The sequence below is a fragment of the Caretta caretta genome, chromosome 4, assembly GCF_965140235.1.
Source record: "Caretta caretta isolate rCarCar2 chromosome 4, rCarCar1.hap1, whole genome shotgun sequence".
Lineage (NCBI taxonomy): Eukaryota > Metazoa > Chordata > Testudines > Cheloniidae > Caretta > Caretta caretta.
Window position 1 is genome coordinate 132,595,856 of NC_134209.1, and position 17,420 is coordinate 132,613,275.

The 17,420-nt window shown below is 38.4% G+C and overlaps 1 protein-coding gene across 2 annotated transcripts in view; it reads right to left on the bottom strand.

The window, feature by feature from the left end:
- The window catches only part of DOK7 (docking protein 7), a 112,045-nt gene that overhangs the window by 23,120 nt on the left and 71,505 nt on the right, over window positions 1-17,420 (bottom strand). For both annotated transcript variants that reach the window (XR_012668210.1, XM_048849030.2), the window contains exon 8: window positions 6,256-6,298. Coding sequence is in view for 1 of the 2 variants with exons in the window: in XM_048849030.2 (XP_048704987.2) it covers window positions 6,256-6,298 (43 nt within the window). In the remaining variant the exon portion in view is untranslated. The remainder of the gene's footprint in view (window positions 1-6,255; window positions 6,299-17,420) is intronic.

Genomic DNA, 17,420 nt, shown 5'->3' on the forward strand with positions numbered 1-17,420 from the left:
CACCATGCTGGCACACAAGAGTCTGCATCTGTGTTCACCACAGAGTTGAGATCTGCAGGCTCCCTGCTTCTCAGCGCTAGGGGAGCTGGGGCAGGCGAGGAATAGAAGCAGGAGAATACTAGAGCATCTTATTTGTGTAGTCACAGCTCCATCACCCTTTGACTCCCATGGAGCAGGGACTAGGACCCATGGGCTCTACTTCCACTCTGAAGAGGAAATAGCAGCCACTGAGTGATTCTGCAAGTGCCCATAGTGTTATAGGAAGAATTCCTTCCCTTCTTGCCCCAGCACAGATCCCATTATTCAGATGTGCACTCAGGCCAAGATTTAGCCCTTAAATAAAATATATAAACTGATTAAAATTCTGTACCAGTTTATCTACACTTTTTCTGAGCTCATTTCCTTTTTTCTAAAGGAATTTTAATTGTGTGCTCATAAGATTCAGTACAGTCAAGCAAGAGTAAGTCATATGACAGAAGACTATTTATTATTAGTCAATTTCTCATCATAAAAACTCTGCTATATTAAAATCTCTATCACCGCCAAGGATGACATATTAACTGTGGACAATGTTCAAAATATAATCCTTTTTTGGTCCAATAAAATATTACAATCTACTTTATCTTTCCCCCACCTCAAGGACTGATGATAAATTTCCTGCCATGCTTTCATGAATTATAAATTACCTTCAGCCTTGTCAGTGGCCACCAAGTCACCATGGCGCGGATTCTTCTCTTGCAGTGATCTAAGTCAGGAATAACCCCCCTGAAATCAATGAAGGTACAACAGTAACTAGCTTCAGGAGAGGGGAACGAGGCTGAACAGTTCTGCAGTAAAAGAGATGTGCTCCTAAAAAGCCTCTTCTTCTTCTTCTTCTTCATAAGAGCTAAATTACCAGATAGTTTGGTTTAATTTCAGCACCCATTCCCTCTCTGTTATATATATCACTTTAAGCTGTCTTGGGTTTCTCTCTTCCGTTCTTTATCTACATAACAACAATTTAACCAAGATACCATGTTCATAATTAGCATCCTGACATTTCAGTGCATTCCATTCCATGGCACTGTTTTGCCTATATTCCTTTATTCATCCTCCAGAACATTTCCAAGTCAAGCTTTATGCAGCTTTTGTATAACAAGCAAAGAAGTTGTCACGTGGAGAAAGCTCTGTTGTGATGCAGATGATACCTAACATTTGAAAGATAAAAAAAAGGAACTGCATGCACAAGAAATGAAAAGTTTTAATGATGATGACGCCTAATTATATTCAGGTTCACTGCTTTAGGGGGGGATTATCTGCTACGATTCTAATTAAGGTCCTGATTTTGCACAGGCAATTAAAAAATGAAGGCAAAATTCTGTCTGACTCCTGTGAGTGCAAAAAGTGGTGGTAGAAACTGTGAGGCCACCACAACTTTGTCCCAATACATAGGTCCTGTGCAAGGCTAGAGTCACCAATGGTGCTAGTTGTTGCAAAGGATGGGGAGGTGGAGGGAATATTGGCCTATCCTTTTCAAGCACTTGCCAGCAGAGCTTCCCCTAATCAGAAGGGACTTCCTTCTTCAAAGCTGGTTCTGTGGTGGTACTACTGGCTCCTGAAGGCATCGTGCTTACTTGAGCACACATACCTACAGGGAACAGCTCCATTCCAGCTCCTCCCATAGATACTATCACAATGCCATAATGGAGCTCAGGATATCTTAGTCCTGCAAATCCAGCAGAACCAAGTTTTCCAGGGAGTCTACTTCCATCTCACTCTGTTCAGCCTTGCTGAAGTTTTTAAGACAGATACAACACATGATTTTAAAACAGAATTAAATTATTAATTTCACCAGGTTATTTTGCACTTAGTAGCAGTTCTTGAAAAACATTTAAACAAAAGTGTTATTCACTGACATATTTGTGAACACTTTTTCCACAGCATGTTTGAGTTGATATTAGAATTAAACACATTTCTTTTAAGCTGAGAAATATTTAACCTATTGTGTTCATGCCACTGGTAGCTGAACATGTAACTTCAGTTGTTCATTCAAAACTGAAGTGATTAGCAAGAGAAATGTTTTATAGAGCACATAGAATGTCATGGCACTGCAAAGATGTCTTTGCATTTGTGCAAGGTATTTATGTGCATAGTTCAGGCAATTGTTTATGTAAATTGAGGATTAAGATGCACAGAGAAATAGGCATGTGAGTAATTGGGTTGCTGCATGTTCAGGTAACAGAATTGTGCATGCAGTTACACGCACAAATTATACACGTGAATGTGTACAGCTTGCACCATGGCTTTTCGTGTGCATGGCCTATTTGGCCAATTCATTAGATCAGTTACCTCAAATTAAGTGATTTTTCTCAAAACTCCTGGTCAGAGACGGTCTTTAGTTTGGCACCAGCAAATGAAAGGCAGGGGATGAAAACGGAGATAAAAAAATATAAGTAATAAAGAAATGTGGGCAAGCTCTAATGGGGCTCCCTAAGCCTGATACAATTCTTTGAAATACGATTGGAGAACAACGTGACCTGGATTAAAGATGAAGGAAGCAAGATATCAGGATAGTATTACTTTCCGAAGCATTGCAACACAAATTAGGTTCAGTTACATTTGATGAGTCTGCAAATACAAAGACAATACTTTAAAAGGAAGCATCTGAGAATGATAAAGATGAGACACTGAGAAAGAAGTTGTGTGGGTTTCTTATACAGAATTTAAAAAGAAATTCCAAAGATGCAGTTATAAAAAAGTAGAAGAGATGAAGATATCACAAAGGAGGCTAAGAAAATAAAAGTTAGATGAAGGAATAATTAAAAAAAAAAAGATTGTTTTGGACTTTTATAGAAGTGTTCTTACCTTCCTTTGCCACTCTTGCATTTTCTGATCTTTATCACACATTCTATATCTTGCCCACTAGTTGCGTTCAAATCCCCACTTTTCTTTATCCTGCTGATTTCTTCTTCTTTCTGTCAGATGGTGAATTACATTGATCCATTTTCAATTAATATTCTTGCCATGTATTTTTGCTTGTGTCAATGACTTTCAAATCTTCTCACCCTTTAAAGAAAAGATCTATTTTCTCACTAAGTGGATATTTAATTGTAAATTTTAAGAGAGCTTTGCCTCTGTTTCCCATTTTCCTTGTGTTCAGATGGATAACAGGGAGAAGATTGTAAATTTTCAAAGAAATTTTTCTTAGTGGCACATTTATAATAATGTTGTGTGACTCTCTTTCTCTGCTGCAAAAAAATATTATAATCCCAACTAGGTTTTTCTTTATGCATACTTTTTTTTAAAATTATGGCAGAATTCTTCATCTCACGAACATCTTGATCTTCTGGACTACATCAGTGGGTTTATATAATGTACTGTTAGATTTGCTTTGCTTAGATGAGCAAACATTTCCTGTAGATATAGCCATTATACTCTCATTATGATTACATTTCCTTTGCTAAAAGATAACACGTTGAAATATACTCAGATGCAAAACCACAGCATGCTCTTCCTTTTGCCAGCTTCATTACATGCATTTATATTATTATGATCCCATTAATAATTCCACTATTGTTTTTGTTCTGTTGAAGTTGTCATTTGACTTTTAAATTACTTGGAGCTAGATTGTTACACCATTACTCATGTTAAGTAATACTCTTAGGGCTTGTCTCCACTTACCAGGGGATTGATGCATGACGATCGATCCACCAGGGTGTCGATTTAGCGGGTCTAGTGAAGACACGCTAAATCGACTGCTGATCACTCTCCCGTTGACTTTGCTACTCCACCGGCACGAGAAGGGTAAGGTAAGTCGACAGGAGGGTTTCCCCTGTCTACCTAGTGCAATGTAGACACCACTAAGGTATGTCGACTCCAGCTACGTTATTCACATAGCTGGAGTTTTGTAACTTAAGTCGACTTAGCCCTGTAGTGTAGACCTGCCCTTAGTATCCCTATTCATCTCAGTGTGACTACTCAAGGAGTAAGGCACTACTAACAAGAGTAACAATCCAGCCCTTTGTATTATATCCTCCTGCAATGCATTAGAATTATTCCATTACTTCTGAGTATCATCACTGTAAGAAAATGCTTATTTGCTTAAGTAAAATGTTCTAGTGCGTAATATATAAAAAAGCCAAAAAGTATGATGTATTTTTTCAAGAAGGGTGGCCTCCCTTTTTGCTGACCCAGCATACTCCCAGGAAATCTGCACATTAATTGTGAGCACAAATCTGTGTGCGTGTACCTCTACCTACTTGACAGCAGGCACAAATCAGGCAATTAGAGATACAAATACTCGCCAGATGAAGATATACCCCAGATAAAAAGTGCAAGTTGCCACAATCAAGTGATCCTTTTCAAAGCTGAAATTTACACCTACATCTTGTGCTCCTGCAAAGTATTGAAGGTGCAAATACTGGTAGTTAGACAACTACTTCCTCTGCACACAAAATCATGGAGTAAGTAGTCTATGTGCTATTATTTGAACCTATAGTTTTGCAAGTTGAAATAATGGCGACCCAAATATTGCAGCTAAAAATTGCAACTACAAATAAGAGGCCTTGCTGAATTTTAATCCTTAATTAGTTTAAACTTCATTTGTTCTATTTTATACACATTTCCATCATAAAGCAGACCTCTAATTTGTTTAGGATAACATTACTAAATATTAGAAGGAAAGAGGACAAAATTAGAAGCAGTCATCCAAATTCTGCTTTCTGTTACACCTGTATAAATCTGGAGTAACTCCACTGACTGTACTGCAGTAACAGAGGACAAGAGTTGCCATAAGGTTCTAAATGAAGTTTCTCCTCCTTACACAATGCAAATCATCCTAATAACAAATGATCTTCATTAGAAGACTTTCTGGTGTTTGATTTGTTCATTCCAGAATCAATCTATTCATGATATCATAAAATCCAGCTGTTAAAGAAGTAGGATAGATGGTTTAAAATGAAAAACAAATATGTAAACACAATTTTGTTTTGTTTTTTATGTATATCAGAAGCAGGAAACCTGGGACAAAATCAGTGGGTCCATGGGGCTACCAGGAAGTAAAGGGAGCAGTTAAGGAAGATAAGGATGTTGCAGAGTTGCTATACAACTTCTTTGCAACTGTCTTCACCAAAGACAATGTGGGGGTGCTACATACCCCAGATTGACTGTACTCTTTTCAGATAATAAAAATGAAATCTTATCAGAGACCAAGACGATTCATAGATTCCAAGGCCAAAAGAGAATATTATGATCATCTACTCTGACCTACATAACACAAGCCATAGAACGTCCCCAAAATTAATCCCTAAAACATGTATTTTAGAAAAACATCCAATCTTGATTTGAAAATACTTAGTGATGGAGAATCCACCACCACCCTTGGTAAATTGTTCCAATGGTTAATTATCTCACCTTTAAAAATTTACGCCTTATTTCCAGTCTGAATTTGTATAGCTTCATCTTCCAGCCATTAGATCGTGTTATACCTTTCTCTGAAAGAGAAGGTGCTGGAACAATATGGTAAATTAGACAGAGACCTTAGGGAGAGTAAGATATTTTACTGACAGACATAGTTTCCATGCAAAAGTATATAACACGTTGTCGTTACCTAAGTAACCTGAGGTCATAGTTAATCTTGTAAGCCAGATTTGTAGCTTCTTTTCCAGCTTTTGTGAATCAGTGTAGTTCCACAATGGAGCTGCACTGATTTAAACTAGCTGAGGTTCTGGCCCTATGCATCTGAATGTTATTTAGAGGACCTGGATGTGTACATTATGAATGGTTCTATGTGCGCAGCGAAAGGAAGCTTGTTGTGGAGGTGAAGAGTCTTCGACTGCCTGGAAATATGAATGGGCTTGAGTGGAAGTCATGTGAGCTGAGTTTACTCTGGATGCTACTTAGCCTTAACCATTCACCCCGACCTTATTGATTGTATTGGTAGGAAATGCACTTGAGCAACCTTACCTCTAAATTAAATACTTTTTTCAAGTTTGTGAACCCATGTCTTGTGTTGAACAGCAGTTGAAGACACTACAGATTTTTAATATATTTTACAAAAATGTAAATCATACAGACTGCACTAGAATAGCCAACCGCAGGGGGAATCCTTTTCCACAAAGAAACTCAGTCCCGAATGTAGTGTCCTTACATGGTCAACAATCCCGCAGACTGCAAGATTTGGCCTTCAATTTGCACCCCCACACACACACCCTTTTTGGCAAATTGGGATTACAAATAGTAATATTTAGCAAACCAAACAACTAAATGGGCTCCTACCTGGGAGAGCTGGTAAGACTCCAGACTGTAAAACTGCTGTTCCCTAAACAAAACAGAAAGGGTTAGAATGAAATCTCTCTTTACATGTAACAAAGGTTATACAAAAGTACAATCAACATTGTGAAGGAGTCTTTAGTTACGCAAAAAAGCCTTTTTAAGATCCGGAACAGCAACAAAAATACCCTGGAAAAAATGTATAAACAATACCTATATGAAATGTCTACAATATACTTTTAAGGGTCACTAACTTTACTTTGACTGCTTTGAAACATACAAAAACAGCTACTCTGAAACTCAGCACTGATTATGAATTAATTATTCATTAATGGCTATTAGCCAGGACGGGTAAGGAATGGTGTCCCTAGACTCTGTTTGTCAGAGGGTGGAGATGGATAGCGGGAGAGAGATCACTTGATCATTACCTGTTAGGTTCACTCCCTCTGGGGCACCTGGCACTGGCCACTGTCAGTAGACAGAATACTGGGCTGGATGGACCTTTGGCCTGACCCAGTATGGCCATTCTTATGTTATGTTCTTATGTAATTATGAATTAAGTGAGAAAAAAGCAGCTCAACTCTCTAATTCAAGATTAGATAAAATCAGAGTAACAGGTTTAATGTAAGGCTGTATGTGTGCTTGAGTCTCTCCATATGCAATATAATAGATCACATTCACCTCGCCACAAGCAGAGTTAGACTTCCAAAAAAATCTGAAATAATTTTTCTCAATCAGTAGAAAACAAAATAAAACTGTCCACATTAATTATTAGCTACATCGAAATTCAAGTCACATGGAATTCCTGCAGGAAACATGCACAAAGAAAATGTGTTATTTTAAAATCTAAAAACCATGATGCGATATGCCACTGGGTGACAGTGTAGTGTGGCACCAAACACTGATGACTCGGGAAAACTGTGTGGGATGATTCATTATCTGTGAGAAAAATCTAAGCACTGTGGCAGATGTACAGCTCAAGTTTTTACTAGTAATCAATCTGTTAGGCGATCTTCAAAAGGCTGTTATTTTTACTCTAGCATCCCTATATCTTTTCCAATGCCTATATAATGTCAGACTTTGCTTATGCTTTTTTAGGTTGATAACACATTAATTCAGGGACAAACTCATGCAATAAAAATCTTTCAATTTATTTACTTCCTTCAAGTTCTTATTCTCAACTGCCTACCTCTGTTCAGAAGTTATATACATAAATTCAGTAAAAAATAAATAAATACAGTATTAGGGACCTGGTCCAACTCCCATTAAAGTAAATGGAAAGACTCCCATCTATTTGGATGGGAGTGGGATTGGGCCCTAAAGATAAGAAGAAAGAATATTGGTTCAGGGAATGAAGAGAAGGTTCCTTATCTTGTGTGGTAATTGAGGTTCTTCGAGATGGGTTGTCCCTGTGGATGCTCCACTTTAGGGTTTCTAGACACCTATAGTGGAGCACCCACAAGGATGCTCCTCCAAGAAGAACTAGACAGTAGAAAGAATTCTGCTCAAGCTCTTTTAATGTTAAACAACAAGATACAAGTATTTAGATTTGCAATGTAAAACCACCTCTACCTGTGGGAAGAGCACACAGGAGACAATTTCAGGCGTTGACTGACTCCACTACAGTCATGAAATCTAAAGCTTCAATATTTACTTGTGTAATCCTGCTTGCTATATTTTTTAACATTTGGGAGATTGATGATGAGCAATTGTTTACACTGGAAGGAAAGAAAACACCCTATAAAAAGAAGCAGAGCCAAGATTTCATTTCTGAAGGATAAATCTAGCAGCATTTCAGAAAAAGAAAAGAGCATTTGATCAAATTAAACTCAAGTGTTCCTGTTCATTTCTATAGTTACTGAGTGCCAATCTACAAGTGGATGCATTTCAGTGGTGAGTAAAATGTTTTTTTGCATATGTAAAGTCTGAAAAGTGTTTTGAGTTCCTTTGGGAGGAAAGTTGCTATTATAAGGGGAGTTGATCTATTATATCAACAATTATAAGGGGCGTTGACATATTTCGGTTGCCTAACTTTTTCATTATAATAGATTCTTGCAACGATTTTTGAGAAGCTATATCATCTCCATTTTAATTCTGCAGAGGTGACTCCCTGAGGCTAGAGAAGTGTCTTTTTTTTTCTTTTGTCCCATGGCAACTCAGGGTTGCTAGGTTATAATACGTTCACAATCACCACAGCTCTCATTTGTGTTCCTCAGGAAAATTCTGGAAAACTGAACGTGAATATTCTAACGCTAGGCCCATGCTACCACAAGAACAGTAGCTGCCAGTTAATTTAATTAATCCAGTACCTCAAGTGACAGATTACAGTGCTGTAGATTTAGGGTTCACACCCTGCTAATGATGAAGGGTTGTGTACATATACTAATTTGTTTTTACCTTTTTCCTTTAAAAACCCCCTACATAATTACATACACAAAACCCGTGTTCAAAGAACATTTTATTTAGCTTGCAAAGTCAAGCACTCAAAAGTGAGAAAAAGCTAGATTTAAGTTTGTCAGTGCAACTTTAATTTTTCCCCATTGTGCATATGAATTATGATATCAAGAAGGGTGAAGTTTTTAACACCTATTTTGCTTCAGCCTTCATTAAAGTTTAATCATGATCAGATACTTAACACAGTTAATATTAACAATAAGAGAATGGAACACAAGCCGGAATAGAGAAAGATAAAGACTATTTAGATAAGTTAGATATATTCAGGTTGGCAGGGTCTGATGAAATTCACCCTAAAGTATTTAAGGAACTAGCTGAAGCAATCTCCAAACTATTAGTGATTATGTTTCATAACTCATGGAGGATGGGGGAAGTCCCAAAGGACTGGAGAAGGGCAAACATAGCACATATCTTTAAAAGGGCGAACAAAGGGGACCTAGGGAATTATAGACCAGTCAACCTAACTTCAATACCTGGAAAGATACTGGAACAAATTACTAAACAATTAATTGGTAAGCACTTAGAGGATAACAGGGTAATATGTAATAGCCAACATGGATTTGTCAAGAACTAAATCATGCTTAACCAACGAGATTTCCTTCTTTGACAGGGATACTGGCCTAGTGGATAAGGTGAAAGCTGAAGACATTATATGCCTTGATTTTAATGAGGCTTTTGTCACAGTCCTACAACATTCCCATAAGCAAACTGCAGAAATGTGGTCTAGATTAAATTACTATTAAGTGGGTTCATAACTGTAACAGGGTGCTGGCCAGGAGGTCCTGAGCCAGGCCTCTGTTAGCCCAGCTCCAATTAAGAAGTATTAATTGGGGCTGGCTGAGTATGCCATGCCTAATTGCTAGAAGAGAAGCACCTGCGGGCCTTATTAGCCAGGGGGCTATATAAAGCTGGCAGGCAGGAAGGAAGTGAAGGGGGGGGGGGAGAGAGAGAGAGAGAGAGAGAGAAAAAAAAAAAAAAAAAAAAAAAAAAGGGAAGAGCTTCCAAAGGCTGTGCATCCCTGCTGGCTGGAGAAGTTAGCTAGCTAGCTGTCCCGCAGGTTGCTGGTTTGGAGCAGACTGTAAATAGAAGGTGGTGGGAGCTGACAGTGAAAATAAAAAGCACGGGTGATTCCACTCAGAAGGGGTCTCTGGCTGATTTGTTGCGAGGGAAAGCAAACGCCTCGTTACAATAACTGACTGAAAGACTGTACTCAAAGAGTAGTTATCAATGGTTCTCTGCCACAAGACTGTACTCAAAGAGTAGTTATCAATGGTTCTCTGGGAGGGTGTATCGAGTGGGGTCCCGCAAGAGTATGTCCTGGGTCCAGTAGTATTCAATATTTTCATTAGCGAGAGATTATGCTTATAAAATTTGTGGATAATGCCAAAATGGGGTGGTTGCAAGCACTTTAGAGGACAGGATTAGAAGTCAAAACAACCTGGACAAATTGGAGAATTGATCTGAAATCAACAAGATGAAATCCAATAAAGATAAGTGTAAAGTACTACACTTAAGACAGAACAATCAAATTTACAAATACAAGATGGGGAATAACTGGCTAGGCAGTAGTTTTAGTTTTTCAGTTTTATATTGTCGGATGTATAAAAGAAGTGTCATTTATAAGATATGGGAGGTAACTGTCCCACTCTACTCAGCATTGGTGAGGGCTCAGCTGGAATACTGTGTCCTCGTTTTGGGTGCTACACTTTAAGAAAGATGTGGGCAAATTGGAGAGAAGCCAGAGTAAATCAACAAAAATGAGAAAAGCTTTAGAAAAACTGACGTATGAGGAAAGTAAAAAATTGGACATGTGTAGCCTTGAGAAAAGACGACTGGGGGGGGGGAGGCGGGGAGAGAGACCTAATAACAGTCTTAAAATATGTTAAGGGATATTTTAAAGAGGATGGTGATCAATTGCTCACCATGTCCACTGAAGGTAGGATAAAACGTAATCAGCTTATCAGCAGCAAGGGAGATTTAGGTTAGATATTAGAAAAAACTTTCTAACAATAAGGATAGTTAGTGCTGGAATAGGCTTCCAAGGAAGATTGTGGAATCCCCATCCTGAGAGGTTTTTAAGAACAGGTTAAGTCAAGGACCCTTCCTGCCCTGCGTTAAAATGAGACAGCCCCTTCCTCATTCAGCATACAGGATGGATGTGTAAAGGGCCAGAATTAAATAGCAACCTGTAGAGTGTTCTTTTAACTGTTTTGTCAAAGTACAGTCATATAAATAGATAGCAAGATATTACAGGTCCTGAGTGAGAGGTAGGACGCCGGTATGGTGGTAGTAAACTGAAAGTATTCTAATATTCTGAATAGTTTACTATTAATGTATTCAGTTTTTCTTACTTGAAGTTATCATCTGAAAAGTGGCTTTGGCACCTTCTAACTCAACAGCTCTGCTCCCTGTATGTATTTAAAGTCATAACTACTCACTTAACTGACAAAAATAAGATTTTGCTCCTTTTTAGTCCTGTCAGCACTGCAGAAGCTTAACACCTACAGGAGAATGAGTAGGATTCTTTGTTGGCTCATGCACCATCCATAGAATTGTTAATTAAATTTCATTTGCAGAATTGTTAGGGTTGCTGATGTGAGAGCTAGAAAGAATTCAGCTTGATTTTCAGATGTAAGGATGAGCTTGCATTCCTAGCAGTTCAGAAAACCACCTTTATACTTGTAAACTGAGCTAATTTGATATGGAAATAATTAAAAGCCTCAGATCATCCCTTTTTACCTTTTTGTACAGTGCCTAGCACAATGGGGCTGCGAGGTGCTATTACAATACAAATACTGAATAAAATAATAATAATAATAATAATAATGAAAACATTCAGTTACCATGAGGAGTGTGTTGCAAATGGGCAGACAGATTAGATAGACAGGAAAAATTATACAGAGAAAATCAAATAAATACGATTTTTAGATATATAATTAAAGTAGAATATTTAGATTACAATAGGTAGATATAAAGATAGAAATGGTTAATTAGAAAAGATTAGGTAAAATTAGATAAGATTTTAGATATACAGTTAAATTAGATTAGCTAGATTTGAATATCTGGACCAGATTAAGATAGATAAGATTAGATACTAGGTGGAATAAGATATAATGAGATACAACTAGACAGGTAAAAAAATTATAGAATTGGTAGACTGAATAACTAGATAATCACTGAAAAACAGCCAACATTGAACTCCATTATGACATTTTTACTGAGTAACTTTGCAGAAAAGTGCCATACTCAAACAGAATTGCATTGTCCATCCTTTTATGCAATATGCCATATTTTGCTGTTTCTACATCTTTTGGCCATAGCCTACAATCCTTATTTAGGGAAAAAATTCCACTCAGTCACTATGACTTTTGCCACAGTAATGACAACATTGTCAGACCCGTAAGTAGTATACAAAAGTTGGCGGGGCGGGGGTGTAAGGAAACAAAAAAAGGGTTCTGTCTGTCTGCACCATTTTCAGATTATTGCATAAATTTACAAATGTAACACAACATTCTCAAATACAAAATGAAAAATATAAAGAGGTGCATAGTATAGATCTGTAAATTATAATTGAGTCAAAGCAGCAAGAAGATAATTTACCTAACTTAAATTATGTGTATCTTTGTTATGTATGGTATGAAGCGTGGACAAAGTTTATGCATAAATCCAACCATTCTGCTATGACTCATGAAATAATTTAGGTGAAGCAGCTTTCTAATGCAGGCTTTTTTATCTATGACCCAGGAGCTGGGTATTGAAATAATGTAATGCATGGACTTAGTTCAAACAACCTCACCATTACAACACCCACAGTAAACGGATATGTACCATTTGCGTATTGCACATCATGAACTTCATGTCCAAGGCTATTTTAACCCTGGTAGGGATCTGGTTGCTGTCAGATGACATTCATTTTTGATGTTCTACTTTCAAATATCTTGGGTAGGGTTCAATGATAGATGTCAGAAGGACCTACTAGGTGGATACACTGGATCATTATTCGCAGATTAGCTCGGTTACCCCCGACTAAGCGTAACCTAACTGTGGCATGCATTTCCATGTTTGCAAATCAGGACCATGGCACAAGATTTTTTATGGCCCAAAAAAGGATGCTTTTAAATGTGCCTATTCCATAGCAGCGCGTTCATCCAGTTTATATTAAGATGGTATTTGTCCACTTTAAATCCTATTAAACTACTGATTTACTTAACCAGATTTCACTTAAAACTATAAGCCAGTCAGGAACACTGTCACATGTAGAATGTGCAGCTTTTCCTTTCTTAACAGGCCTACAACCTCATTTCCAAACTACTGAAATATTAATATACAACAATTGATCTCATCACATGTATCACTTCATACAGCCCCGATCCTGCACTGCTAAAGTTAATGGGAGCTTTGTCTTTCACTTCAGTAGATGCAGGATAAGGCTCAACAGCCCAGGTTCTCTACTCCACCAAATAAAATGGCACACAGCAAGCTTAAACCAACTGGATATTTGTACTGGAGAATTTCCCTGCATAGGGAAATTTCTGACAGCTTTAGACTGATGTAGGTGGCATCGCCACTTCCTAGGCCAGTTGTCCCCCACCTCCTCAGTATAATAAGGGGAGAAGGGAACCTGTTTGGGGCTGGGTGGGCGGTGGCTGTGCCAGGAATGTGGTGAAGCCAGGTTCCACTATGCCTGATCCCCGGTGATAAAAGCTCAGAAATTAGAATAGATTCCCTGTTGCTTTAACTTCCACCTGGGCCAAGCAGCCAGGGATAAGGGAGCCACAACAATCTCTCTGCAGCCACCACACCCCACTACATGTCCATGCTATTACTGGATGAATTGGAACCAGAGTTCCTAATTCAGGGCCATATGCACAGGAACACAGAACTGACACACTGGGTCACACGAATGTTCATATAATGTGGTATCCTAACTCTGACAGTGGCTAGCCCCACATGCTTCAGTGACGATGCAAAAATAACCTGTGTACAAGGAAAGTTTCTTTATAGCCCCTCCCCCACAATAGTTCTCTGTTGGCATAAGCCTTGCTACATGAGGATTTATATTCCAGATAGGCTCTCATATTATGTGCAAAATGAAGAAATTTATAGCAACTGACATGAAAAACTGATCTTGAAAGCTACCAGATAGAAGATTGTGATTGCTCAGTAGGATGGCACCCAGTCTTGTCTGGAAAACAAGAATTCCATTTTGTGAAAAATGTTGAGGTTTTTGGCATTAGGTTCCACATTGGGACAAAGTTGAAACCTTTCTATATTTAAAAAAAAACAGGAAGAGCCAACTTCAAAATAGCCAATAGCTTAGTGGTTAGGGCACTCATCTGGGATATGAGAGAACCATACTCCCAAGTCCCTCCTCTGCCTGACTGAGACTAGGGACTTACACGTTGGGCCAGTGAATATTTAATTAGTTATACATAGTAGAACAGCTCCACCAGGAGAGATTGAGCCAGCCGGAGACTGGCTCTGTAGCTGGATGGTTAGGACACTCACAATGCGAGAGACCCACGGTCAAGTCCCTTGCCTACATCAGGCAGATCAGAGACTTGAACCTGGCTTTCCCGCATCCTGGTGGTAAATTCCCAACCAGCTCTAGTCAGAGATTAATTCTGCTTGGTGCGAAGAATTTCATACATAAATACAAGGTGGAAAGTATTGATGAGTGCAATGGTACCCAATCCACCATTAATTAGTACTGCTGCACAGGTTACGCCTTACTTAGGCACAGATTGGCAATAGAACTGTTGCATGGTCCAACATCAGGCCTGCAGGAGGATAGACAATGTATTTTTTAACCCTAGCCCCCCAAAAACATGGTAGTGATTAAATGGAGTACAAAAACCAAAAGTATATTTTCAAGGTGCTAAAATGAAATCATTTAAAACATGGCTGATTAAAAACAGGAAAACTACCCTTCCAATAAGTGAATCAGCTTCTGCTGGTCATAGTAATCAAATGTCTCCAACATCACCTGTATAGGAACCAAATGTCAGCTCCCTGATACTTTTAGCATTTCTGAGACCCCTCAGCCACGATGACTTAAGTAATTAACTGTGCACAACTTTGGATAAGCAAGCCATTCTTTCTGTTCATCCTGCTTTGATGATTTTCAATGGCTCCATTATTCTGAGACTAGTGACAGTGTACTTTGTTTCTACCGTTGTACAACTTTTAAGTATAAACTACTTTTGACTAAGTAGACAGATGACGCTTTCCCAGAGTCTGGATTCTCTGACTGGAACAAGGCTTGAGACAAATTTCTGAGACACCAAGCTTTTCCGTATCACCACCAAGCAGTTGATAGTCTTCAAAATATCACAAAAAACGTTGGTGATATGCTAAGTGTTCAGAACTCTCAAAAGAAACTAGACAACCCTAAAAAAATACTAAGTATCATACATTATCTTGGCATACAAGGACTTGCACTCCAGGGCCATTACACTGATCAAGCTGAAAATACACCCTTACGTGGACAGCTTGACTGCAGCTATGTTCAACTGTTTTGTCTGCAGGCAGAATGTAATCCTGATATTTCAAAGTGGTTTAAAAAAAGAGTCAAGATAAATTCACAAATGTAGTTATTCAAAATGAGATAGTGGAAACCATGAGTCTTAAATCCAGGAGGGAGATTTCTGAGAAATTTCCTGGAAAGTGGTCTACAATTATGGTAGTTGAAACAACGGAATTCTCCAACAAAGAGCAAGTGGTTTTATGGATATTATATGTGGATGATGACATGAACGTTGATGAAGAGTTCACCGGATTGTACAATATAACCTGTACATCTGCAGAGGTATATGTGTCAATAATTAAAGATACACTACTGTGTCTAAATCAGAGGCTCAGCAACTATCATGGACGTTATCAGGGTGCTGCTAATATGGCAGGCTTAGTAACAGGCGTATCAATTAGACTGCAAGAGCTACATAACTCATTGCTATGGACATGCTTTGAATTTGGCATGCTGGGACTTTTTAAAAATAATACTATCCTAATAGATACTCTTGAAACTATTTACAAAAATCACAAAATGTAATTTAAAATCACCCAAATGAAATATTACATTTCAGGACATTAAATATGAAGTGTTAAGTACATTGCCAAGCATCAATATCCTCTGTCCAAAAAAATGGACTTTCTCTGCAGAAGCACTGGCTTCAATTTCTGAGAACTACCTTTCACTTTGTGCATCTCCGAAGGTTGCAAAGCATGCTACTAAAGATCCTGAATGAGCACTCAAACTGATGGTGTAACAACTCAAATGGAAAGTTGAACTTCCTTTTTGGTATTGAACTAGCTTGAAACGTTCTAAATGTGCTAGATATGTCCAAAACTCTGCAAGTGTCAGACATTTCAGCAACAGAAGGCCAATCTTTTATGAAAATGACACTTAATTTACTTTAGTCCATCCAATCAGATGAAAGCTAGAATTTATTTTGGCAGCAAATCCCCCAGAAAAGTTTCAAGTTGGAGAGGGTCAGCACAGAAGAGAAAAGTTTCCAAGAAACTGCAAACAGGCACAGATGAACCCAGTGCAGCAAAGGAATGTTGTATGTACATCTGCTTCAAAGTAATTGATTTTACAATGTCCATTAGTCAATCAATATTTGAATAGAAAGGCTACCAAAATATTCAAAATTTTGAAACTCTCATAACTCCAAACATCATTTTTGCAAGTTCAAGGCCTGCTTCAGGTGAATGGTTTCAATTTCATCTATGATTTTCTGATTACTCAGCTTCATCTGTTGCAAGCCAACTGTCAGCTTACAGAAAGATCACTGAAGTCAGTTCATAAATATCTCAGTTCACTAAGCCAAATCAAATGTCAGCTGTTTTCTGAAGTGATGATGTGGATGAATATCATTTTGGTGATACCAGCAACCAACACTGTGAGTGAGTGTAGTTTCAGTGCTCTCTGCTATGCTAAAACATAGCTTTGATCCACAATGGGACAATCACACCTCCAATGCTGTATGATTTTACATATACACACAGATAAAATTTTACATGTAGGCAAGGAAAAAAGCTACAGCTTGCAGATGTTGCAGAGGAATTCATTTCAGGAAACCTAGGATAAAGATCATTTGGAACATTTTTTTGAATATATAAGTCGTTATTTTTGTTCATGTTCAAAAAAATGAGTAATTTTTGTACCATGACTAAATTTGTCCACTTTTAATAAAGTGAGATAAACAAGCTTCTGTTCCAAACTCAGTATTTCCTTTATTTACTTATGCAATCTCTAAATTTCTGGGGAGGCTACTACTCTCCCCTGGCCCCGATTTGTCTATGCAATGAGTAGCTAGTGCATCTGTATGGCGGCAGATCCACTGGCCTCACTGTGCAGCTATCCAGAGAGTCACACTGGTGCTGGAGAAGCGGTACACCTGAAATCATGTCTGCCTTCCCTCCCCTGCCCAATCTGTGTACATTACATATAATAGGTTGCTCTAGTGACACAAAATGGCAGTTCCATTGTGGGCACGGAAGGCCTCACACACCGGCAGCAGGTAGGATTTGACACCGAGCAAATCACCGCAGCAGTAGTACACATAGCGTTCTCTTTCAACCATGATGATTGTGAGCATTGTATTCCTGAGGAGAAGGATGGGATAGCTGGTGTCTTTTCACGGTGTCCCCATCTGGAGAGGATTATGGGGTGCCACAGTCATATGAGAAGCACTATTTGTGCTGCCACGCTT